At 49.2% G+C, this 25,600-nt stretch overlaps 1 protein-coding gene across 6 annotated transcripts in view; it reads left to right on the forward strand.

The window, feature by feature from the left end:
- Positions 1-25,600, forward strand: part of DTNB (dystrobrevin beta) — a 228,928-nt gene that overhangs the window by 45,643 nt on the left and 157,685 nt on the right. For all 6 annotated transcript variants that reach the window (XR_012763278.1, XR_012763279.1, XM_075415135.1 and 3 more), the window contains exons 7-9: positions 2,220-2,374; positions 8,881-8,986; positions 25,148-25,314. Coding sequence is in view for 4 of the 6 variants with exons in the window: in XM_075415135.1 (XP_075271250.1) it covers positions 2,220-2,374; positions 8,881-8,986; positions 25,148-25,314 (428 nt within the window). In the remaining 2 variants the exon portion in view is untranslated. The remainder of the gene's footprint in view (positions 1-2,219; positions 2,375-8,880; positions 8,987-25,147; positions 25,315-25,600) is intronic.

Genomic DNA, 25,600 nt, shown 5'->3' on the forward strand with positions numbered 1-25,600 from the left:
AGTAGGATTCTGGAAGTTTGGCTCTCTAATTAATTTGGGTTGTTTTCATTTGGGTTGTTTTCATTTGGACGAGTTTTGGTCCTGAATTTCCTTCCACGTTCAATATTCAGATTAAATTTAATTTTTATGCTTGGCTTCATTTTCTAAAACACAGCACTCCCCCTGACCCCATTTCTTTTTTCTTTTTTTCTAATTTTTTAATCCCCTCTGTTATTCCTAATATGCCTTTATAAGATTTTTTCAACAAGGGCTTCAGACCTTCAATTCAAATTGTCTGTTTAGCCAGTGATACAAATTCCACTTAGCTTTATCACCCTTAACTTGGATATTGTAGGCTTTTTCATGAGCTCGTTCATTCGGGAGAGTGGAATAATTTCACTGTTTCAGAAGGGCGTATTTCTAGTAAGCTGGTCTTTTTTATGGACTGAGTTTTGGTCACTTTCAGCTTATTTTCTGTCAACATAGCCTTTTTGATGTTTAATTACTGGTGGTGCCTTAAATAACCTCACAGATGATTCAGTGAAGAATTCTGGTGTCTGTCACCTTTGAAAATTTTAGCTCTTGCTAATATTAGTGCTCTTATTAGAGCAGTCTTTCTCTGCAGACTAACCCGACTCTGGAAGTTAGCAGAGACCCAGTTTTGCTGTTTGGGAAATTTGTTTTTTCCAAAGAGATTTTTGATCCCAGGACAGTTCTGCGTTATCTATGTGCAGCTCTCCTGGTGTTTCATGACACCATCTTCTTATAATGCTGTCTACACATCTTCCCCTCTATTTCTTACCTTTCCTGAGACGCGGGAGCTGGGCGCGTGGAGCGGCTGGAGCAGAGAGGTTGAGCTCTGCAGTGCGGGGATGGAGGGGCTCCGGAGCGGGAGGCTCAGCACTCCTCCTTCCACCCACATGCCTTCCTCCCTGCCGCCTTGAGGGCCACCCTCCCACCTTTCTTTTGCCATGGAGACAGAAGATTGCTGAACATCTTACACTGCCCTGGTAAGGCCTCATCTGGAGTACTCTGTCCAGTTCTGGGCTCCCCACTTCAAGAAAGATGAGGAGCTACTGGAGAGAGCCCAGCGGAGGGCTGCGAGGATGAGGAGGGGACTGGAGCATCTCTCCTGCGAGGAGAGGCTGAGGGAGCTGGGCTTGTTCAGCCTGGAGAAGAGAAGGCTGCGAGGGGACCTTAGAAATGCCTCTAAATATCTGCAGGGTGGGGGTCAGGAGGACGGGGCCAGACTCTTTGCAGTGGTGCCCAGCGACAGGACAAGGGGCAACGGGCACAAACTGAAGCCTGGGAAGCTCCAGCTGAACCCGAGGAAGAACTTCTTCCCTCTGAGGGTGCCGGAGCCCTGGCCCAGGCTGCCCAGAGGGGCTGTGGAGTCTCCTTCTCTGGAGATATTCCAGCCCTGCCTGGCCGCGGTGCTGTGCCCCCTGCTCTGGGTGACCCTGCTTGGGCAGGGGGTTGGGCTGGGTGACCCCCAGAGGGCCCTGCCAACCCCAAACATTCTGTGATTCTGTGATCCTCTTTTTGGTGTCGGAAATACATTTAACCCCACGTAGCTAATTAAAAAGCATGCCTCATCTCACCGTAAACATTTTCTTGTGCAAGGACAGAAGTTCCTATTCTAGCTCTTCAATGTACGCAGCCTCTCTGATAGAAAATTAGATCAGGTTTCCCCTTCCCCACCCGCTCAGCTGTGGGCCCGCGTGTTTTGGCCTTGGAGACAGCAGATCTCGCACCCCAGTCTCTGCCTACTTTGTTTGTGATGCTCTCTCCTAACGCTGCGGTGCTTGATTTCAGCATCCCCTCGACAGGCACCAGATCTGCCAGGAGTTCTGCCAGATTGGGCTTTGTCATTCTTGCAACTTTTTTTAATTCTAGGAGAGGTCTCAAAGATTTTATGTAGTTTTATTTTGACGGGGTAAACTTGGAGATGTAACGTCCTGTAAATTTTGGGTGTCTCCTACCTTCTGCTTTCTTGCTGTTACAGTTAATGCGCTGCCAGAATCTCTGCTCCAGACTGGGTGAGATGGCGTGGAGGAAACGGGAAAATTTATATCACAACATGTTCGAATACGTTAATTTATAAATTTTTATCTTGATAGGAACTGATCAGAAATGTTCACAGTAAAACAAACCCCAGAAATTTCTTGGGGTTTAAATGGGTTGAAGTTTTCTGCAGTAAGCATGTATTTACTGTAGGGTTTTACTGTGTTTCCTTACAGATATTTTCTCTCAAATATCAGATTCCAATGGACTAATGATATTCACAAAGTTTGATCAGTTTTTGAGAGAAGTGCTGAAGCTGCCGACGGCTGTGTTCGAGGGGCCTTCCTTTGGCTACACGGAGCATGCTGTCCGGACCTGTTTCCCGCAGCAGGTAGGAGCTCCCACACCAGGAGCTGGGCACGGCGGCGCTGGCTGCGGAGGTCCACGGGCTGCTGGGGCTGTCGGTCGTGTGGGCTGTGCAGGGAGGGGGTGGTGGTACACACTGTAGAACCTCGGCAGTTTTAAATAAGTCTGAATAATTCAACATTACGTCTAGTCCGTAGACAGCTAACGGATTCCGCACAAGCGTCGTTTGTTGTCCCTCCTGGAAGGGACGCTTCTCCTCCCCGTCAGAGGAACAGCAAGGATGACCTATTTCTGTTCTAAAACATGAAACACAGCATTCTTACTATTTTCCCTTGATTATTTTTTTTAAGCTTTCTCAGTACACTAACAGCATTAGTTTCAACAAACCGCTTGCTAGCTGGTTGGGTCTGTAGGAAATAAATACCTCGTGTGCAGAGTTTGTTTTGAATCAGTTCTGCTGTTGAGCTTATTGGTGTAGCTGGTTTTTCCAAAATATTTCCAGTACGTGTGATGTTTGGAGTAGATGTTGTAGGAGTGATCTTAAAGGGCTTGTTATTTCTGTATACGTTTTAGTTGTAATTGGATTGTTCCAAGGATTTGTTTCTAATTAGAGATAATAGAAATAGTATAAATAATCCTTAAATCAACTGTAAACATGAACCTAGTTAATCTTAGGCCTGAAATTAAATATTTAGACTCTGGTCATGATTATATTCTGGAAGAATATTTCTGAAGTATTTACATTTAGAATTTGTAGTCACTTTTGCTAAATTTAATTAGCAATTAGGATATTTGAAATACAACACAGTAGGAAACAGCCTTTGATTTAGGAAACAATGAAGGCTCCAGCTCATCTGTGAGTTACTGAGGGTAGAGTTTTGTTTTACTAATAGTGGAATTAATAAATTTTTTTCCATACTGGCCGAGGCATTTGTGGGCCATGCTCGTTCCCACAAACACGCCACCCTTGCTGGTATGTCAGTGCCAGCCGTTGACGCACGTAGGGAACCTGACCCGATCAAATCACCGTTCACGTGAGTGGCACTGCGGTGGAATGTAAAACCTCCGCCTCACCTCGGAGCTGTCGGAGTCAGACATTGGATTCCAAGCTCTACGTGCTCTTTCCGTGGTCTGAAAAGGGAATGGGGCTGGAGTTTTGGTTGGTTCGGAACCGTAGACTCTGGAAGTGACCGTTTCTCCCTTACCCCTAAAGAGAGGCCAGGGCAGCTATCGAGACTTTGGCTGTTGACTGAGACTTCCAAGATCCTTGGTGCAAACCTCGCCATGACAGCCAAGTGAGGTAGAGTAACTGCCCGTGAATGAGCCAGCAGTGTGCCCAGGTGGCCAAGAAGGCCAACACCATCCTGGCTTGGACCAGCAATGGTGTGGCCAGCAGGAGCAGGGATCGTGCCCCTGTACTGGGCACTGAGGCTGCAGCTCGAGTGCTGTGCTCAGCTCTGGGCCCCTCACTCCAAGAAGGACCTGGAGGGGCTGGAGCGTGGCCAGAGCAGGGCAGCGAGGCTGGGGAGGGGGCTGGAGAACAAGTCTGATGGGGAGCGGCTGAGGGAGCTGGGGCTGCTCAGGCTGGAGAAGAGGAGTCTGAGGGGGGACCTCATCGCTCTCTGCAGCTCCCTGACAGGAGGGGGCAGTGAGGGGGGGTTGGGCTCTGCTCCCCAGTAACCAGCGATGGGACGAGAGGCGATGGCCTCAAGTTGTGTCAGGGGAGGTTCAGGTTGGAGATTGGGAAAAATTGCTTCACTGAAAGGGTCATCAAGCCCTGGCCCAGGCTGCCCGGGGAAGGGGTGCAGTCCCCATCCCCGGTGGTATTTAAAAGCCGTGGAGACGTGGGGCTCAGGGACGTGGTTTAGTGGGGCACTTGGCAGCGTTGGGTTTACGGTCAGACTCGGTGGTCTGAGGGGTCTTTTTCAACATAAAATGATTCTATGATTTGCACATGGCTTGCCTGCAGCACTCTGACTTTGGCTCCCGTGAACAAGAAGCCTAATTCTTCATATTGATTCACTTTTAGAAATTCCTTTGCTCTAATTTTGTTCAGCGAAACAAAATCCCTGGTGTAAGGCCAAGTTTGTAGAGAGTGGTAATGTTTTTTTAATTAATCCAGCTATACACTGTACCCCAAGACAGTTCTTTCATTAATTTGAAAACATTGAAACAAGCAGGTCCTGGGAAGTAGATGGATAATCTGTGTTAGATTTAATTTCGTTTTCTTATGCCTCCCACACTGGAAAATCAGCTTCCCGGAGGTACTTCTGTAATGTTCTCCTCTTGCAGCCTCTCCTTTTGCTGAGATTCTCTCCAGATGACAGAGGTAAAGCTGTGGGGTTTCGGACTTTGGCATTCACAGGACAGACATTGAAGCTACGTCTGTACTCGCAAACTAAACAGTGCCAGGAGCTGTTCTGGGGTCCCGAGGCCGACTGGAATGGTCTGACCACTTCCATACTATTGGACTGGAACATCTCCCCTACGAGGAGAGGCTGAGGGAGCTGGGCTTGTTCAGCCTGGAGAAGAGAAGGCTGAGAGGGGACCTTCGAAATGCCTCTAAATATCTGCAGGGTGGGGGTCAGGAGGACGGGGCCAGACTCTTTGCAGTGGTGCCCAGCGACAGGACAAGGGGCAATGGGCACAAACTGGAGCAGAGGAAGCTCCAGCTGAACCCGAGGAAGAACTTCTTCCCTCTGAGGGTGCCGGAGCCCTGGCCCAGGCTGCCCAGGGAGGCTGTGGAGTCTCCTTCTCTGGAGATATTCCAGCCCCGCCTGGCCGCGGTGCTGTGTCCCCTGCTCTGGGTGACCCTGCTTGGGCAGGGGGTTGGGCTGGGGGACCCACAGAGGTCCCTTCCAACCCTTACTATTCTGTGATTCTGTGAACTCTCTTAGTCCCTCAAGCAGGGGGGTTACATGGAAAATGTTAATTAAAAATGATTGCTGGTTGATATTAACTCCTGATCTGGATGCTGGAATCGTTTGGGAGAGGGAGCGGTTAAACCCGGCACAGGTTTAATAATATAAAAGCATGCATGATTGAGTTTTAGTGCTGGGAACGTTCCCTGGTGTTACTTAATACCACCAAGGGACAAATCCTTCCTGGCCAGCTGTGCTTCCTGGCTCTTCACAGAGGTCCTGGTTCTGGGAGTGACTTCTCTGAGGTGCAAAAAGCGAATAATTTACTGCTGGCCGGGTGGTGGAAGGGCAAACAGGCGAAGAAGCGTCGGCGGTTGTACACACTGCACAACGCTGTTTCGTTTCTTGGGTCACAGATGGAACAATTCAAACTTGTTGCCCATGCAAAATGGAGTTTAGTGGGATGCTTTTGGCAAGAGCTGCATTCTTTGTAACGGCTTCCAGATGTATAAAGAGCTTCCAGTCATAGTTTGGTATTCTAGGTCAAGTGGGGGCTCCCTCAATGTAAGGTACCACGTCATACTTTGCTCAAGACTGTTGTTCCCTTAGCTAGAGTCCATCTATTTGTCGTAGAGATGTTGTGTCACCACGCCATTCCCTGCCTTAGTCAGAATCTTTCCGTGTTAGTGGCACAGCCCGTCCTGCCATTGAAGAGGTGTGCCCACCTCATACCTCATTTACAGAGCAGTTTGACTGCCGTGTTTCCACCGAGGTAAGTTTGCTTCAGAGACTTGGGAGCCAGGGGTTCGGCTTCTGTGGAGTCCAACCGCGCATCATTCTGCTGAAAATCAGCAGCACGGACCGTGTGAGCAGGCCTAGACGGGCGCTGGGTCCTGCATACGTTGTGTGAAAGCTTTGCTGAAGCCTTGCCTGCCTGAGGCTTCCTGGGTGGTGTGGCCAACAGCTGAAGAAGGGAAGGCTGCGAGGGGACCTAATATATACTTACAAATATCTGCAGGGTAGGGGTCAGGAGGATGGGGCCAAGCTCTTTTCAGTGGTGCCCAGCGACAGGACAAGGGGCAACGGGCACAAACTGAAGCCTGGGAAGCTCCAGCTGAACCCGAGGAAGAACTTCTTCCCTCTGAGGGTGCCGGAGCCCTGGCCCAGGCTGCCCAGAGGGGCTGTGGAGTCTCCTTCTCTGGAGATATTCCAGCCCTGCCTGGACAAGGTCCTCTACAGCCTGCTCTGGGTGACCCTGCTTCGGCAGGAGGGTTGGACTAGATGACCCACAGAGGTCCCTGCCAACCCCTACCATTCTGTGATTCTGTGAACTGACTGTGCACGCTGAACAGTGCCGGAAGGACGGTCAGGATGTGCAGTCTTGTCAAAGTGAGTAAGAAGGATGTCTTTATTAAGGGCAGGATGGCCTTCTGCACAGAGGTGGTGTGACTATACTCTGGTAGAGTTAAGCACAAGATGCAGGACAGCTAGAGATACGGGTGGGGTCTAACACACAGCTGTACACATCGGTATAGCTTGGTTTCATCACTATAGAGTTAAAAATCACATATCTGGCTCAGGGTATATCGTTTCGTGCCAGTATTTTGTGGGAAAATGTATGCAGTAGCATCTTGTTGGAACAAGGGTGTTGGCAGGGTAACAATAAAACTGGCGGAGTTTTTGCTGTTGAAGCAAGCCTGTGGTATTCTTCTAAATGTAAGAATAGCCTTGGTGTAACTTGCTGCTGCACCCACCTGCAAGAAGCTCTGAGACTACAGAGCTATGAAGATAAGTAGGTATGCTGACAGCAATTGGTGAAAACAATTAAAGTAATGAGCTAGAGAGTAAGCAGGTGATTGCAGAAAGCTCTGTGCAGAGATGGGGAGCGTTTGGCCCTCATGGCTGGTTGTGTCTTCACACTTTCTCATTCTCAGTTTGTGTTCTTGGAGTTTGGAACCTGCTGGCAGATTATCTGTTGGCTTTGCATCACAAATGGTGACTGAGTGATGGTTTTGTGGTCGCTCCGTGGTTGGGGTCTTCACAGAATCACAGAATCACAGAATAGTAGGGGTTGGAAGGGACCTCTGTGGGTCATCTAGTCCAACCCTCCTGCCAAAGCAGGGTCACCTACAGCAGGCTGCACAGGACCTTGTCCAGGCGGGTCTTGAATATCTCCAGAGAAGGAGACTCCACAACCTCCCTGGGCAGCCTGGGCCAGGGCTCCGTCACCCTCAGAGGGAAGAAGTTCTTCCTCGTGTTCAGCTGGAACTTCCCAGGCTTCAGTTTGTGCCCATTGCCCCTTGTCCTTCTCTGTGTGGTGTCATTGATGGCCTGAAGGACGACGTGGCTTGGAGGTGGGCGGGAGGCTGCGATTGCCAGGCAAGGTCCAGGCGTTCGTTCTTTTCCAGGTAGCGCGTCTGACGTCGTATCGTCTGGCAAAGGAGATCCTTGGGCTCTCTTGTAGCAGCAGTTAACTGGTCAGGAAAAGCTTTCCATTGACTGAGCAGAGAGACTGGAACAAGGACACCTTATAGAAGTTGGAAGAAGGAAGATTGAAGATTAAATATTTCTCAGAGTTTTCCTTAATGGTACCGGGGATAGATAATTATGGTTTCCATATTATCTCTCCAGGGTAGTTAGCTGCAGAGGTATTGGATGCATATATGTGCCACTAATCATGAAAATATTGAAAATATTGATGCTTTAAATATAAAGTTTCTCTTTAATTAAAGCAAAACAAAACAAAAAAACCCAAACTAAATACACCCTAATTTTTGGCATGACAGTTGCATGTGAAAACTACAATTAATTTCCCAGCTCCTAGAAAACCAGGCTGGCTTTTCCTCCAGCTCTGCGTCCCCTCCTGTTGCGGATGCTTTTTGGAGTAACGCTGCCTACGCGGAGGTGAGAAGAAGGTGCCGTCTCGCCAGCTGGCCGGCTGCCGGGGAGGAGCTCTGGTTGTGTGCAGAAGCCAGCGGCTTCGTTCTTTGTGCCCAGAGCATTCTTAGCTGCTTTTCTTACCCGTTATCTCCATCGGTTTGTATTTGCAGCAGCAATTTTCTCTTGCTCACTTGAATTTGAAACCTTAGAAAATATTGCTCTTAATGTGCCTGACGGCCTTCTCCTGACGATTTCATTTTTATTGACAGGTGTTCTTTTAAACCTTCGCCTAGTTTCTCCCCTTACCACTTCTTTTCTTATTTTGCCTTTGAAAAAAATCATTTACTGTATGGATCATGTATGAATATTAGTTAAAATTTCTTTTTTATGTGTGTCTGCGTTTCTCAGCGCTGTCTGTGTGTTTGAAATCCTGTTTTCCACATTGTTAAATAACCTCCACTCACATTTGTTGTATTCCTCTTCAAAACAGGAATCTGTAACTGCAGCTCAGGAGCGAATCCTGACTGACGAGTCCTCCATTTCTTGGAGTTTTCTGTTCATCTGTTTATCGTTTATTGCTATACTAATACCTTTGTAGTGTTACTGTTTGCCTAAGATGGATTGAAACTCCCTGAGCAAAGACGCTGTGATTTTTATCTCTTTATACCTTACAAAATATTCCTGGTAAACAGAAGTTGAGTCATAGGGAGGTTTTGAGGCTGAAGTAATTTTGGGTATATAAAATTGAAATTTTTCTTATAATTAAGTTCTATTTCTCTTTTCTTTGCAGAAAAAGATCATGCTAAACATGTTTTTAGACACATTGATGGCTGATCCACCTCCTCAGTGCCTTGTGTGGCTGCCTCTCATGCACAGACTTGCCCATGTTGAAAATGGTAAATGGAATATTTTCTTGTTTGAAACATCTGGTCAGAGCAGGGATTCTGTTCAACACATGTAAATATGCTCTCCTTTCTCACGTAACAAAGCACTTAATGCCTTCGTCGTTCCCACTGTAATTGTCTCAGTCCCAGAGCATTTAAGCCCAGACTTCCATTGGAGTGCAAACTGTTCCACGCTTCTGGGATGAAGATTGATTCTTCCTGAAATCGTCAGCAACAATGCGGAACAAGATGAGGTTTCGATTTCTAGCATCACGAGGAGTGGAAGATGAAAAAATAAATAGCAGAAAAATGATATTTTCTAAATGTTCATGTTTATTCTGAAACTTTCAGACCTATCCATAGTGAAAATTTCCTGGGTTTACTGCCTGTGGGAAGTATTTAAGGAGCAATAAGGGTTGGAAAACTGAAGAGTAACAGCGAGAAAGGGTGAGGAAAGAGTTATCTGGCTGAGAGGGCTTTGTGGAGTTCAGGGAAGCAGAAGGGTTTCCTGCAGGAGGTTGTGCAAGTTTATCAAAACTAGCTGTTGGTTTTAGTGGCTAAAAAGGTGGTGTGTTGAATTTCTTGTACAGTTGCATGCAGTATATGTGTAGGACGTTTGGTATGTGAAGTCTAGAAAAAAAAACCAACTTTTTTTTCTTCACCCATGAACTAAACTTCATCTTTTGTTTCCTTCCCCACAGAGTAAAATCACGTTATCATCCTTCAACCCCCCTGCCCTACTCGTTGTTACCTCTGCTTCTGCTTAATGCACTCACAGCCATTTCAGGGGGCACAGACCGCTTGCTTTCAAGGCACAGGTGGATAAACCTTAGACTCCTGCTTTGTCCCGGCTGTTCCCGGGCACAGCTTGGCAGGCTGTCTCTGGCTAAGTTTTTGTGGTTTGCATTCCATTCTCTGTTTCATCACATCTGTGCCCGTGACACGGTGAAGGATTGCTGGGGTTTTGATGTGCTGGGGTTTGGCATTTGTTCCGTTGTCTTCTCGTGACCCTCTTGCAAAGCGCGTCTGGTGGTGAATTTGATCTGCGTTCGTTCGGCAGCGGACAAGACCGGCGGTGCCGTGCTCACGGGGCCTTTTCTTCTGTATTGCAACAGAGAGAAGGCGAATTTCCCAGTTGCTTACACACATTTCCTGACAAATGGGGGTCTCATTGAAAAAAAAAAAAGTGATTTTTAAAAGAATTCTGATGGGAGCAATTTCAAGGAGACAAAGCTTATAGGGAGACTTAGAAAAAAGATGGGGAGGTTGATCTAGTTAACGTATTGGGTAAACTACAGTAGTGCAGTCTTTCCCATCCTTCCTATGTAGTGGGTTGCACGAACAGAAGGGCAGCAGCGACTTCTTGCTTTCTTCCTCTTCCTTCATCTTCTCGTCCTTATAAACTCGTACTTCAAGAAAAGCACACGAGGTGGAATAAATGCAGTAAGGAAACAGGCTGTAAAAATGTTTGTATGAAATACAGGTCAGGATAGAATTGCGCAGAGCTTAGGCAAGGGTGAAATGTTGGAGCATCAAGTCTGGACAGAAGGAAATGGTGGGAAGATCTGGAGATAATCCATAGTCTGATCTTTCTTCTGCTTGAAAGTATCTGGAGGAAATTACTAGATACTCAGATTAATATCAGCATTATGGGTTAGTGCATGCACTCCCGAGTCATCTGACAGCTGCTGTTGCCCTCGCTGTGCGATACGGCTGCGCTGTACCACGCAGATCCCAGTCTGACCATCTTCACTGGAGCAGCTGCCTAAGTTCCCCTTTTTCTGACGCTCTCTTCAAGCAGCAAGAGATTCTGCCCACTCGTCTGCTCTGCCAGCCAGTCCCCAGATTTAATCTGGTGTTACACATAGGAGTCTTGTTATGCATAGGGTTAGCATTCTGATAACATGATAGGATGGCTTTTAATGTTTGTGGCATTAAAATTATGTTTCTCATGCTTATCAGCCTCTTCTACAGCTACCTCCCGAGCTGCTTGCTGAATTATGTTACCATTGATAATGTGTGCCAGTGTTCTTGCCCTCTAAGTTACTACTTTTTTTTTTCCTTAGAAACTTTTATTCTGTTGCAAGTGGGATTTTTGCTCCAGCTTCAGGCAGCAGTTCCTCTGTCTGCTGAAAAGTGCTGGTGAGAAATGATTGCAGCCGATGTAGAGAGGTATGGGGCAAGCTGCAGCAGACTTAGGAGGTGGGGGACATCAAGTCTGGGTTGTGTCCCTACAGTAAAAGAAGTTGAGGAGGGCTTGGTGTTGGGGCCTGTCTATGGGAAGGTAAAAAATAGCAAATCTGAAGGGTAGAGACAGTAGAAGGAATGAGCTTGGGATTACTGGGACCACGTGGTCAGAAAAGAAACGGTGAGGGAAGACACAACTCTGCTTACAGATGTGCCAGCTAAGGAAAAAGCAAGCCAGAATCTTTCATAGTTTAAGGTCTGGGGCAGGACATCTGCAAGAGCTCATTGCTGATATGGATCGGGAAGCAGATTGATCAGCTTGTGCTGCCAATGGCTGCTGCTGTGGCTTCTGTGACTAAATTAACATGAAGTTACTGTGTGAGAGCTGTGCGTATTTTAAGATCTGCATATCTAGAAAAGCATAAATTTTGTTGAAATGAATTTTTGTAGGAGGTTACAGGAGTGCCTGTCGCCTCTCAGCTGAAAACTTCTCCAGAATATAGGCAAAACCATGAAAGAAACAGCAATCAGTGCTGATTTAAAACAGGATTATTTTTTATGGGGTACGGTGGCATGCTGTACTAATATCTTCAGTCAGATTTTTTCCATTCAAAACCATTCCTGTGATTTGAAGGAGTGGGACACAAAGATTCTCTAGCCTTCTTCCAGTACCTGATAATGGGCTGCTGCCCCAGGTATGCGCTTCTTCGAGACACGGCCTCCGCTTCTAATCCTGAGCAGTCGTTTGGTGCTGTGTGAGGACTGCTCTGCTCCAGGACCGACACGGTGGTAACTTCAGCGTTGGGTCGGGTGGGAATTGGCATCTCCCTGTGGCGATCCTGGAGCTGAAATCGGAGGCGTTAGGTTCCCAGACGAAATACCAGAGTTGTTTCGTAGTGCTCCACAGTTACTAAAAGCACTTAATTTTCAGACATTGATTGGGGCCTGTAATGAGTTTGGTACAGTCAGTTTTTAAATTTTAAGCTACAGCTGGCGCCTAGGTTTCAGGACAATGCAGTTTCTGGTTCTCACATCCAGTGTAAACTAAAATCTGGAGCGGTCACAACAGGGAGAGTAACTCTGACGTCCACCCCGGTGCTGGAGCGTGCTTCCCTGGGGCTGCTGCTGAAGAGCTCTCTGGCTGACGAACCTCTCGTGTTGTGATCTGACACCAGAGCTTGTGAGAACCGTGAAACCTTTCCGCCTTTACCCATGGAAATTATAGAGGTGGATCCTGCAGGTTCAGAGGCAAAACTTGGGCAAAAGGACAGCTCATGATAAATAACCTCCCTGCTCAAGGTAAACTTCGCTTTCTAGCGTTACAGATTTTTATTCTTTCTGCAGGTGCTTTGCTAGAGGTGCTGGACTGTTTCTTCAGAATAGGCTTGCAAGGCTATCCTGGCTCTCCTGACATGCGTAAGATGATTCTCCCAGTGCAGATTCATGAGAATGTGAGGTCTTAAAAATAATTTTGCCTCTTCCCTCAGGAGCCTTACAAAGTTCAGCACTGGGAAGGAGTAACTCCATGCACCAGGGCACACTGGGGGCTGACTGGCTGGAAGACAATTTGGCAGAAGAGGACCTGGGGGTCCTGGTGGAGACCAGGTTGGCATGAGCCAGCAATGCCAGCTTGAAGCAAAGAAGGCCAGCAGTGTCCTGGGCTGCATTAGGCAGAGCATAGCTAGCGGGTCGAGGGAGATGTTTGTTGCCCTCAGTTCAGTGCTGGTGAGACCAAATCTGCAACAGGGAGACGTGGACGTACTGGTGTGAGTCCAGCAAAGGGTCACAAAGATGGCTAAGGACTGCGGCGTGTGTGGTACGAGGATAGGCTGAGAGAGGGACTGCTTAGCCTTGAGAGGAGAAGGCTCGGGGGGACCTTGTCAATGTGCATCAACAACTGGTGGGAAGCCGTAAGGAAGATGTAGCTACAGTCTTTTCCCAAGTGGTGTCCAGGGACAGGACAAGAGGCAGCGGGCACAAATGGCAATACAGGAAATTCCGTTTAAACGTAAGAAGAGATTTTTTTGCTGTGGGAGTTGCCCAAGCTGTGGAGTCTCCATCCTTGGAGATACGGAGAACCCAACTGGACAGCGGCCCGAGCAGCCTGCTCAGGCCGAGCCTGCTTTGAGCAGAGTCCAGAGGTCCCTGCCATCCTCAGCTGCTCGGGAATTCTGTGATTCCAGGTATGGTTGCAATGCAAATCCCGTTGAACCATTCCCTGAAGTTCTCCTCTTCCACCCCTAGCCTGTAAATAGTGTTTATCTGATAATAACAGGCACAATCCATAAAGATCCATCCCTTAAGTTTTGTGTCTTTGCTACTACTATCTCGAACGCTTTTCCTCGTAGGATCTGTTTAGTTGTAGTCTTGTGGAGTCAGTTGCTGATTCCCACTGCAAGTCAGTTGTTCTCCGGGCTGCACCTTGTCGGAGTGTAGTGCTTTTCTTCCCTAACCTTTGCTCCCAGCCAGATGTGTGTCTCCTTCACAGTCTGTAAATATTCTCAGTAGTTACTCTGGCAATCACTTGGAGCTACTTCAGAGGCACTTGAACACCTCGGCTGAAACTGCTAAAAAGAAAAAAAAATCCTGCAGTTTCCTTGGTTGCCTTTTCAACTCTGATATAAGCAAAAGACAGTTAAGCTCTGAACTGAGCTTGTTTTATTGGAGAAATCACATTTACGGGTAAAAAAATATCACCTTTCTCAAGGCATCGACTAAACTCCCTGAATTGCTACTATTGAGCTAAACAAATAGGCTGGCACGTGATTTTTGAGAGCCATCATCTCAAATCTCAGTTTGCGTGCTGATGTGCAGGGGAATATGAGCACTGCTCTTGTGTGGGCGTGCTAATCCGGTTAGTTACGATTTTGTGGAAACAGGATCCTTTGGAAATGCAAGTGGAAGGAGTCTTCAGGCTGTGGGGGTTTTCCTCTTCCATTTATAACAAAGGGAAAATATAGAGCAGAATATCTAGCTTTTAAACTGGCCGTGGCTGTTATCTTAAGGTTTTATTAGCATTTGTAGAAATGCTTTTCTAGCTCAGGGACTCTCTAGGTAAGGATTCCATCATACCTGAAATATAACAATTTAAAAAACCAGATGTGTGTGGTCTGGAGAATGTTTGGGAGTTCCCTGCTAAGAAGTGCTCCATGACAGTTGTTAGCCGTGTCGGGTTGTCCTTCAGTCAGGTATTACAGCTCAGGCTTTGGCCGCCTTCTGTGACAAATAAACCTCTCGCTTTCCCGGAAGATCAAAAGAATATCAATAATTTCTGAATGGGATTGAGAATTTCTGCCTTTCCTAAAATGGCAAAATTTGCATTTAGCAGCTGCTGAGCACCCTTGGCTGGGCCAAATCTTTCACTGTTCACCAGGACAGACAGAGCCTCAAGGAAATTCATTTTCAGCTTCCCTTTGAAAAATGGGAGAAAAGGGGGGAAAAAAAAAAAGGCTAAAAACACCACAGAGCTGCGGTGCTGATGCCGTTTTTCTTTTTTGGCTGTTTGACCTTTCTGGAAAGGAGGAAGGTGGTTTCCTCGGGAGATGCACCAGACGTGCTGATGTTCTGACGGGGCTGACGGACCATCTCCGCCGTGGGGGGCAAGCGGGGGCTGCCCAAGGTCGTGCTCGGCCGTCGCAGACCCCGCGGCGGTCGGTGTCCCATCTCTGCCCCCTTCTCCCTCTCCTCCTCGCTCCCAGGTGGGCAGGTCAGCGGCCAAGCGATGCTTTTGGTGGCTGGGTGGGTTGTGTTGCTGTTTCTCTGCCTTTGCTGAGGCACAGGGGAAGCTGCCTTGGCAGAAGCAGAGTTGCCTGATTTTCACATTTTTCTTTCTTCTGTGCTTCCCCAGGTTTCTGTGAATTCCAGTCAAATCAGAGCAGCATAACAAGAAGCAAAACCAAAGCTTAAGAACACCTTCCCCCCAAGCTGTCCCTTCTTAACTTCACTCCCAATTTCTCCACCTCCTCCCCCCGCGCGGTGCAGGGGGACGGGCAATGGGGGCTGCGGTCAGTTCATCACGCGTTGTCTCTGCCGCTCCTTCCTCCTCACCCTCTTCCCCTGCTCCAACGTGGATCCTTCCCACGGGCTGCAGCTCTTCATGAACTGCCCCAGCGTGGGTCCCTCCCATGGGGTGCAGTCCTTCAGGAACAGGCTGCTCCAGCGTGGGTCCCCACGGCGTCACCAGCCCTGCCAGCAAACCTACTCCAGCGTGGGCTCCTCTCTCCATGGGTCTGCAGGTCCTGGCAGGAGCCTGCTCCAGCGTGGGCTTTCCATGTGGTCTAGGCAACCTCTGGTCCAACGTGGGGTCTTCTGTGGGCTGTGGGTGGGGATCTGCTCCCCCGTGGGCCTCTGTGGCTGCCAGGACACAGCCTGTCCCACCACGGGCTGGCCCACGGCTGCAGGAGAACCTCTGCTCCAGCGCCTGGAGCACCTCCTGCCCTCCTTCTGCACTGACCTTGGGCTCTGCAGGGCTGTTTCTCTCACATATTCTCACTCCTCTCTCCTCCTGCGTTTTTTTTCCCCTTCAGTGTGTCATCCCAGAGACGCTTCCACCGTCGCTGTTGGGTTTGGCCTTGGCCAGCAACAGGTCTGTCTTGGCTTGGTCCTGTGCAGCTTGCTGTAGGTGACCCTGCTTCGGCAGGAGGGTTGGACTAGATGACCCACAGAGGTCCCTTCCAACCCCTACTATTCTGTGATTCTGTGGTGGCTCTGTCAGACGTGGGGGAAGCTTCCAGCAGCTCCTCACAGAAGCCGCCCCTTTAGCCCCCCACTACCAAAACCTTGCCACACAAACCCCATACTCAAACTCAGAATTATTTCAGAATTATCCTGATGGTGGTAAAGGAGTTCCAGGGACAGAAGCTCATGCTTTCGATTCAGCCTGCCCTTTGCTGCTCTGAACGTATCGTGGTGTCCACTGAGAAACTGCGCTCCCTTTTTTCCTTAGTGTGATTTTTGACACAGTGTTTCGATGAGCAAGCCAAAATGTTTTCAGTTTTTACTTTAGAGGATCTGGAAATTTTCATGGAGGTCTGCATTGTCCCTGAGTTGTCAGCAGGTAAACAAAAGGCTTAAGGAAAAGGTAGCACTGAAATCCTCTGTACCAGCAAGAGGTAGGTTCCTGCACTGCCCGACTTGTGAGCTGTCATGAAGACTCTTCTGGTAGTGAACTCTGGTGCTGGAAAGCACCAAGGGGAAATCATGCCTGACCAATCTGATAGCTTTCTACGATGGCATGACTGGCTGGGTAGACGAAGGGAGAGCCGTGGATGTTGTCTACCATGACTTCAGCAAGGCTTTCGACACAGTCTCCCATGATATCCTCCTAGGGAAGCTGAGGAAGTGTGGGCTGGAGGAGTGGTCGGTGAAGTGGATAGAGAACTGGCTGAATGGCAGAACTCAGAGGGTTGTCATCAGCGGCGCTGAGTCTGGTTGGAGGCCGGTAACCAGTGGTGTCCCTCAGGGGTCAGTACTGGGCCCAGTCTTGTTTAACTTCTTCATCAACGACCTGGATGAAGAGTTAGAATGTACCCTCAGCAAGTTTGCTGACGACACCAAACTGGGAGGTGTGGTAGATACACCAGAAGGCTGTGCTGCAATTCAGCGTGACCTGGATAGGCTGGAGAGTTGGGCAGAGAGGAACCTGATGAGGTTCAACAAAGGCAAATGCAGGGTCCTGCACCTGGGGAGGAACAACCTCACGTACCAGTACAGGCTTGGGGTGGACCTGCTGGAGAGCAGCTCTGCGGAGAGGGACCTGGGTGTGCTGGTGGATGACAGGGTGACCATGAGCCAGCAGTGTGCCCTGGGTGCCAAGAAGGCCAATGGGATCCTGGGGTGCATGAGGAGGAGTGTGGGCAGCAGGGTGAGGGAGGTTCTCCTTCCCCTCTACACTGCCCTGGTGAGGCCCCATCTGCAGTGCTGTGTCCAGTTCTGGGCTCCCCAGTTCCAGAAAGATGAGGAGCTACTGGAGAGAGGCCAGCGGAGGGCTACGAGGATGAGGAGGGGACTGGAGCATCTCTCCTCCGAGGAGAGGCTGAGGGAGCTGGGCTTGTTCAGCCTGGAGAAGAGAAGGCTGAGAGGGGACCTTATAAATGCTTACAAATATCTGCAGGGTGGGGGTCAGGAGGACGGGGCCAGACTCTTTGCAGTGGTGCCCAGTGACAGGACAAGGGGCAATGGGCACAAACTGAGGCACGGGAAGTTCCGTCTGAACATGAGGAAGAACTTCTTCCCTCTGAGGGTGCCGGAGCCCTGGCCCAGGCTGCCCAGGGAGGCTGTGGAGTCTCCTTCTCTGGAGATATTCCAGCCCCCCCTGGACAAGGTCCTGTGCAGCCTGCTCTGGGTGACCCTGCTTGGGCAGGGGGGTTGGACTAGATGACCCACAGAGGTCCCTTCCAACCCCTACTATTCTGTGATTCTGTGATTCTGTGATTCAGACCAAGCAGGCCGGGCTGCTGCCCGAGGCAGTAGGAAAGTGCAGATTCCCGCTGGAAACCGCCGCCCGAGCAGGCCGCTGTCCATCGATTTTCACTACGGACGTTGAATCTCCCGGAGCGGTTCTCCTCCCGCTCATTTGAATGGTTTCCATGGAAAAATGTGAAAGTCAGAGCCGAATCCTGGAGCCTGGCGTGTGCGTTCTGTGCTGGCCGTGGTGTCCGTGGTAAAATTGCGCACAGCTTCGTACAGAACACAGCGTTTGGGGTGTTTGGCTTTTAGTGGTGTGCGTGCTCAGTGAAGCAGACGATTCCATTTTTATCTCTTAGCTATGAGTATCATTTGTATTTTACGTTGGAGTAATAGAATTTAGGGGGTGTGGAAACACACAGCAGCAGTGCTGGCCGGTGTCCGCCGGGGCAGAGCAGCGGTGTGTCTGGTTTACGGGTGTAGCTGTGAGTGCCACACGTAGAGGAATACCAGAACAGAAGTTTGTCTTCAGAGTCACGGCGGGTTCTTCAAAGCGCTTCTCCTCCCACAGTCATTCTGCCTGAGCCAGAGCTTTGAACAGTGGGTGCTTTCCCAGGTCTTCCCTGAAACAATTTTATGTGAAAAATGTTCAATTATTGCAGCCTTGTCATGCTTTAGCGTTCTACTTTTATGATCTCCTCTTTGATTTCTTTTCTTGTATTTTGCAGCTGTCATATTTTCATTTTCCTGTATCTGCCATTTTTTCAGTGCCTTTGGGAATTTTTCCTCCATGATTTAGTAAAGGCTCTGTTCTTTCTGCCCTACCCAGATCTGTCTACAGTTTGTTACTGATACTGCTCTTCCCTCGGAGATACCCTGCCACGTGCAAGCAGACCACGTGGGTGTGCTTCGCAGTTCAGACCGGGCTCTGGTCGTTCACTCCTGCATCACTTACCTGTCTGGTGTGCCTTTAAAATTAGGGTCATTTAAGACAACATGCCTATAATATGGATCCACAATTTGCCTGTAAAACTTTTTCATTATTTCATTTCTGCAATTGATCATTTATATTTTGAAAGCCCTGATCGTGTGCCCCCGTGGGAAGGGCAGAATTCAGACAGAGCAGAGCCCGCTGTTTGGCCTCAGAGGTCAAAACACAAGATAAAAGGTGAATACGCAGAGCCAGGGCGGTACGTGGAGATGTCAGGACGAGGAGGGATTTCAGACTTGGGGTTTGCAGCTCAAAGATGGGTGGTGGAGTAAAGGTGCCTACGTTTGGGTGGGAAGCAGAATGGCTTCCGTGGCGATGTGAGAGGCAGAGGGGTTTCTTCGGGTCGGAAAGGTACGTCAGACGGTAGGCATGCGTTCAGCACGCCTAGAGACCAAAGGAACTTGGGGTTAGAGAAGAAAATATGGGCAAATTTTTTTGTCTTTGGAATCTGAAAACCTGAATGGGGGGTATATTTTGATGTTGGAGAGGAAGAGGAACAGACCAAAGGAAATAATGACAAAGAAGGAACGGCTATGAGGAGGCTGAGGTAAATCAGAAGATGACACAAGAAGGTCCTTGAATAAATTAGGCATTTGTAGAAGAGAGGAAATGACAAGTATCTGTGTGATGAAGGAGAAAGGTCACATCACATTGTTCTGGTTTTCGTTTGGAAGAATTTGACCTGTCCTGATCAGAGAAGAAATGGCAATAAAAGAGAGGAGGCTTGAATAGCGGCTTGAGTATTGATGATTGAAGATTTGAATACTGACGGCAAAAATACTGTTGAGGCTTTAGTGGAGGGTTAAAGATTACTTACAGGAGAAGAATTTTGGAGGCTGGCAGAGCTGAAAGGAGACAAGGACACAGCTTTGATGGGCGAGGTCAGCTTAGTGATGAGAGTTCTGCCGGGGATGCTCTGCAAGGCGGGAGCCTGAGCAGAGCTCATGATGCTGGGGTGGGAAGTAGCAGGACGTGTCCTGCAGCACGGGGCAGAACATGGCAGGGGATTGAAGTACAGTGGCAGTCACTGACTGTATCAGCTGAAGAAAAAGAAGGGAAAGGAAGAACTTGCTGAATACAGATATGTGGCTGGGAGTCAGAAGAAGGAGGAGAAGCCAGACAGGAGAATTGGGTTCATGGTCCAGTCTCTGTAGCTGCTTTTCTTGCCTGCCCTTCTTGCACTTCCCATAGGGAACTGGTCTGCTGTGGGAGCGAAGGGAGGAAGGAGCAGGTTGTCCCTTTGAAGAAAGGCCTGTACGAAGCTGGAGTCTGGAGTACTGGCAGCCAGGAAGCGGGGTGACTGAACACTTGGAAGCAGTGAAAAATGGAGAGAAGCTGAAAGCTCCCCCTCCCATATGTGGCAGGGAGCTTTGGGTAAAGGAACATCTTCAAAAGAGAAGGTGTCAACAACAAAAAGACCTTCAGGCCACCGAGGCAGAGAAAACGAAGCATGAGCATTTTGATTAGAACAAGTATTTCAGAGGCAGAAAGGAGGAGTAAGAAGGAGAGGGATGGATTGGGACGTAGAGGGGTCATGGTGGCTCAAGTGTGACTTGGAGTTGGGCTTGGCAGTGATGTGAAAAACATTTCTAATCAACGGCTTCATGGCAGCTTCGGTCCAGGTGGATTTGTGCAGATGGGAGCATCAAAAGTGATCTGAATGGGAGAGAAGAGAAAAAAAGTTTGCAACACCATATTCTATGGCATCCAGAAATGAACAAAAAAAAAGGGAAAAGAGTGGCATCTCCGTTTGAGGGTGACCTCCCACCTGCCCATCAGCCAGGAAGGGGGAGGCAGCGGCTTGGCGCTGGGGGGAAGCATGCCGTTCCACTGCACTTATTGGTTTCCCATCCGTAGCTAAACTTTGTCACTTTCAGCAAAAGAAAATAAAAACAAACCAAAAAACCTCTAGAAACCAGCAAGTGCACCGCTTTGCTTTTTGTCCTGGTGAGCAGACACCTTGCCGGTGATCTGATGAGCTCTGACACCGACTGCTCCCGTCTTCTCTTTACCAGGCGTCTTGAGAGCGTGCTTTTTGCAGTGCATGGAGTGCTGTCACCATTAGTATTTTGCCTCATGTTTTATTTTGTCAGAATTCTGTTGCTGCTTTCTGACATCGAGCCGTATTGATTTGAAGTTTTTGATGCTTTGGTTCAGGACGCTGTGGGACTTCTGTCCCCTTTTCATCAGTAGTAATCTCTTGCGAATGTGGAGTCGGAGGAGATGAGATGTTTTTGAAAAGGTGGGGAAGAAGAGAAGAGCCAAGATGAAGTGGTAGGCAGAGGTAGACAGGCCGTGCCGCGATCAGCTGGTAGCAGTAGATGGGCTTTGATGAAGGTGGGGACCTCATGCTCTGGCTGAGCAGGAGCCCACAGCCCTGCCCCGGGCAGGAAAAAGCTTTGGGAATTGGTGGCTTCATCCCTCTCGCTTCCCAAAGGCAGACTTGAATGTATGTAAACACCCTCAAAAGATTTGCCTCGCTGCTTCTTAAAATCCTCTATCAAACGGTTTCAAGACCTCCTTGGACTTGAAGCTGGGACGAGGTCAGTGTTTAAATATTCTTAGGGTGAGAAAGGTTTTTTTTTTCCCCTGATATTCTAGCAGGAGTTTTTTCTTATTGCAGTTTAAACCCTCAAGTACCTGGGGTTTGGCCACTGGGTCCGGAGAATGTATTGCTGTTTTTGTAAGTACCTCTTGCATGTCTGATGGCACCTTCTCAGGGTCTGCCCCTGGCTCAGATGTCTGCTAGGTACTGTTCAGGCAATTCTGTTGCTGCCTCCTGTACATCCAGTTAACCCACATCTTCCTTGAAATGTGAGGCTTCAAATCAGACCTTTTCGATAATTGTTCAACATATTTTTGAAAAATACTGATCAGCTGTGACCTGGAATAAAGCCCTTTGCTCGTTAGATCTTTCCATTTTGGCAATTAACTGCTCTGAGGTCTTTTTCCAATGTGAGTCACGTCCAAGTTACAGTCCTTTCGCCTAGTGTGGATTTCCCTCTGTCATGAGAATATCATGGGAGGCAAATTTTGTAAGAATTACTGAAGTAAAATGAAGAATTGATGGCATTTGATGCCGGTCTCCCATTTTCAAGGTCAGTTACTCTGTTGTGGAAAGGCATTGGGTTGATGTGGCAAATGTCCGTGCCTCATTTCTGTGTTGTTCTTCAGGAGCTGGCAGTGCTTGGCATGATGACTCGTTCCAGTATGTGTTCTACAAGTCAAAAGAACAGGACAAGGCAGGAGTTACATATGTAGAATTTCACTCCCTTTTAAGGCTCTTAATTACAATTCTCATAATGCCCCTTTTAAATCCCCTGCTCGTTTTCTCTCATTCTGTTTTTCTAACTTTGAGTATTTGAGTTACTCTGTTAACCCTCATTAATAATCTGTCCCAGTTTTTGCTTCTGTAGGCTTCCTTTTGAATTTTAGGTTATTGAGGAGCTCTTAGTTGTAGCCCCATTCCACTTTTACTGCAGTCTGCTCTCTTCTCTGCACGAAGGTGGTTTGTGCGTTAAGGAACTGACGGTTCTGCTAACCTGCTGATGACACCAAACTGGGAGGTGTGGTAGATACACCAGAAGGCTGTGCTGCCATTCAGCGTGACCTGGATAGGCTGGAAAGCTGGGCAGAGAGGAACCTGATGAGGTTCAACAAAGCCAAATGCAGGGTCCTGCACCTGGGGAGGAACAACCTCATGCACCAGTACAGGCTTGGGGTGGACCTGCTGGAGAGCAGCTCTGCGGAGAGGGACCTGGGCATCCTGGTGGACGACAGGGTGACCATGAGCCAGCAGCGTGCCCTGGCTGCCAAAAAAGCCAATGGAATCCTGGGGTGCATCAAGAAGAGTGTGGGCAGCAGGACGAGGGAGGTTCTCCTTTCTCTCTACACTGCCCTGGGGAGGCCCCATCTGCAGTGCTGTGTCCAGTTCTGGGCTCCCCAGTTCAAGAAAGATGAAGAGCTACTGGAGAGAGTCCAGCGGAGGGCTACGAGGATGATGAGGGGACTGGAGCATCTCTCCTCCGAGGAGAGGCTGAGGGAGCTGGGCTTGTTCAGCCTGAAGAAGAGAAGGCTGCAAGGGGACCTAATAAATGCTTACAAATATCTGCAGGGTGGGTGTCAGGAGGATGGGGCCAAGCTCTTTTCAGTGGTGCCCAGCGACAGGACAAGGGGCAATGGGCACAAACTGAGGCACAGGAAGTTCCGTCTGAACCCGAGGAAGAACTTCTTCCCTCTGAGGGTGACGGAGCCCTGGCCCAGGCTGCCCAGGGAGGCTGTGGAGTCTCCTTCTCTGGAGATATTCAAGCCCCGCCTGGACAAGGTCCTGTGCAGCCTGCTGTAGGTGACCCTGCTTCGGCAGGAGGGTTGGACTAGATGACCCACAGAGGTCCCTTCCAACCCCTACTATTCTGTGATTCTGTGATTCTGTAACTCAGTTCTCCCGCTGAATTGGTTCCTCCTCTTCTAATTCTCATGAGTTTGCTGAAATGTGCTGAGCTGAAGTCGCATTCTCTCTCCTCTGCTTCCTAAAATCCACAAAATTACTCTGTTGGCACCTTAACTTCAGGTCCCTTGTCATCTTTTTTCCCCAAGTCCTCGCTTTACACCCCGTTACTCTGTGCTGCGGTAAAGCATCATCCACCTGGTCCCTTCCATTATCCACGGCCTTCCTGGCCCGGCCGCTGCTCGGGGTGCCTTTGCTGTAGCTGTTCCCCGTGTGTTTTCACAGGTCTGGTGCACGCACGCGCTCTGAGCTCGCGGGCCCTTCCACGCTGTTTCGGTGGCCAAGCCTTCCCGTCGCAGCGTCCGCTGCGTTGCCCCGTGCCGTGTTGCACCGAGGCTCAGAACAGCCGAGTCCTAATTTTTAGCATAGGTCAAAGCTTCAGACTCTTTCTAATTATTTCTCTTTCACCTTTCAGTAGGTTGTGGTAGACATATCTGAGAATTTCAGGTGACGGGCCGGTGGGCTGCTCTTTCTTTCTGTGGTCCTCTCCATAGCAGAGTTGTCTATACCTGTCCATAATTACTGATGCTCTAGACCCCCAGCAATGCTGAACTGTTTGCTCCTGTAATCCACCTCCACCTTCATCCTTCCATGCCGTTTCCCGTGCCTCGCCTGTTAAGATGTGTTTGACATAGTAAGATATCTCCTTTACCTCATCCTCACATTCCTCTTTCCTTTATTCTGAGGACTGAAATGGAGCGAGTCCATCAATGTTCGTTCGTGGGTGGAGGAACAGCGAAGAAGCTTTGTTTTGGTTTTTAGTCTGTTTCTGATGGTGACTCCCTAATTTAATTTTCCAGTTCTCGAGAAGTTAAGGTTGAGGTGCGTTGGGGATTTCTTCAGCTGAAGCTGCGGAGGTGCAAGAGGCAGCTCGCAGTCGGGGAAGAGCGAGGGGAGCTCCTCGGGGAGAGGCGGTTCAGAGCAGCAGCCCAGCGCAGCGCTCCGAGTTTGCCTCTTCTGTGGAAAGCTCTCGGCTGGCTCTAGGGCAAAGCGATCTGCTGGGGCAGGAGTTCCCTGTGTGAATGCAGCCGTTCTGCTTTCCCTGCCCGCTCGTACCTGTTCACAGGGTTGTTGGACTTACACTCAGACCCAGAGCTCTCCATGTATCTGAGAAGGGAGAAATCTGAAGAAATACCGACCATGTCAGATGGAACTGATACGTTACGGTCATACGGATTGGTGGTTAATCTTACTGAAATTACCTGCTCTGCACTCAGAATCCCAGGCACCAGTACAGGCTGGGGCTGAGCTGCTGGAGAGCAGCTCTGCGGAGAGGGACTGGGAGTGCTGGGGGACGACAGGGTGACCATGAGCCAGCAGCGTGCCCTGGGTGCCAAGAAGGCCAATGGGATCCTGGGGTGCATCAGGAGGAGTGTGGGCAGCAGGGCGAGGGAGGTTCTCCTGCCCCTCTGCTCTGCCCTGGGGAGGCCCCATCTGCAGTGCTGTGTCCAGTGCTGGGCTCCCCAGTTCAAGAAAGATGAGGAGCTACTGGAGAGAGTCCAGCGGAGGGCTGCGAGGATGAGGAGGGGACTGGAGCATCTCTCCTCCGAGGAGAGGCTGAGGGAGCTGGGCTTGTTCAGCCTGGAGAAGAGAGGACCTTCTAAATATCTTGATGATGGGTGTGAGGAGGACGGGGCCAGACTCTTTCCAGTGGTGCCCAGCGACAGGACAAGGGGCAACGGGCACAAACTGAAGCCTGGGAAGTTCCAGCTGAACCCGAGGAAGAACTTCTTCCCTCTGAGGGTGCCGGAGCCCTGGCCCAGGCTGCCCAGAGGGGCTGTGGAGTCTCCTTCTCTGGAGATATTCCAGCCCCGCCTGGCCAAGGTCCTGTGCAGCCTGCTCTGGGTGACCCTGCTTGGGCAGGGGGTTGGGCTGGGTGACCCACAGAGGTCCCTTCCAACCCCGACCATGCTGTGTGATTCTGTGATTCTGTAATCCATGACCTGCCTAGAATAACAAGGTGGCTTAGTGGTTAAGAACCAGGGGGTTTTTGGAAGCTGCAATGAAATTTGATGGTCAAGGTTTTCCTGAAGTTTGCTTATTATTTTTTTTCTTTTCCCCTTCTTTCTCCATCCCCACCAAGTCTTCCATCCCGTGGAGTGCTCGTACTGCCGGTGTGAGAGCATGATGGGCTTCCGGTACCGATGCCAGCAGTGCCACAACTACCAGCTCTGTCAGAACTGCTTTTGGCGTGGCCACGCGAACGGTCCTCACAGCAACCAGCATCAGATGAAGGAGCATTCCTCTTGGGTAACTCACCTTTCTCTGTCACGCTGCGGCAGCCACCGCTGCACTATTTTAGTCTGAAAATTAAAGGTTTTATAGTAGAACTGCACAGCAGGACTTTTTAAAGTTTCAGATAGCAACAGGGTATTAATCGGTAAACTGTGCTGGTTTTATTACAAGTGGTGTTGTTAATTTATTCGTGGTTGTTGCTGTAGTCAGTGATTTTTAAAGCGCCCAGGACAGCACCGTCCTTCTCAAGCCCTTAACACAAGTGTTTTCTTCCCCCCTTCACATCAGTCGTAGTTTTCTT

This window comes from Opisthocomus hoazin, chromosome 2, assembly GCF_030867145.1.
Source record: "Opisthocomus hoazin isolate bOpiHoa1 chromosome 2, bOpiHoa1.hap1, whole genome shotgun sequence".
Lineage (NCBI taxonomy): Eukaryota > Metazoa > Chordata > Aves > Opisthocomiformes > Opisthocomidae > Opisthocomus > Opisthocomus hoazin.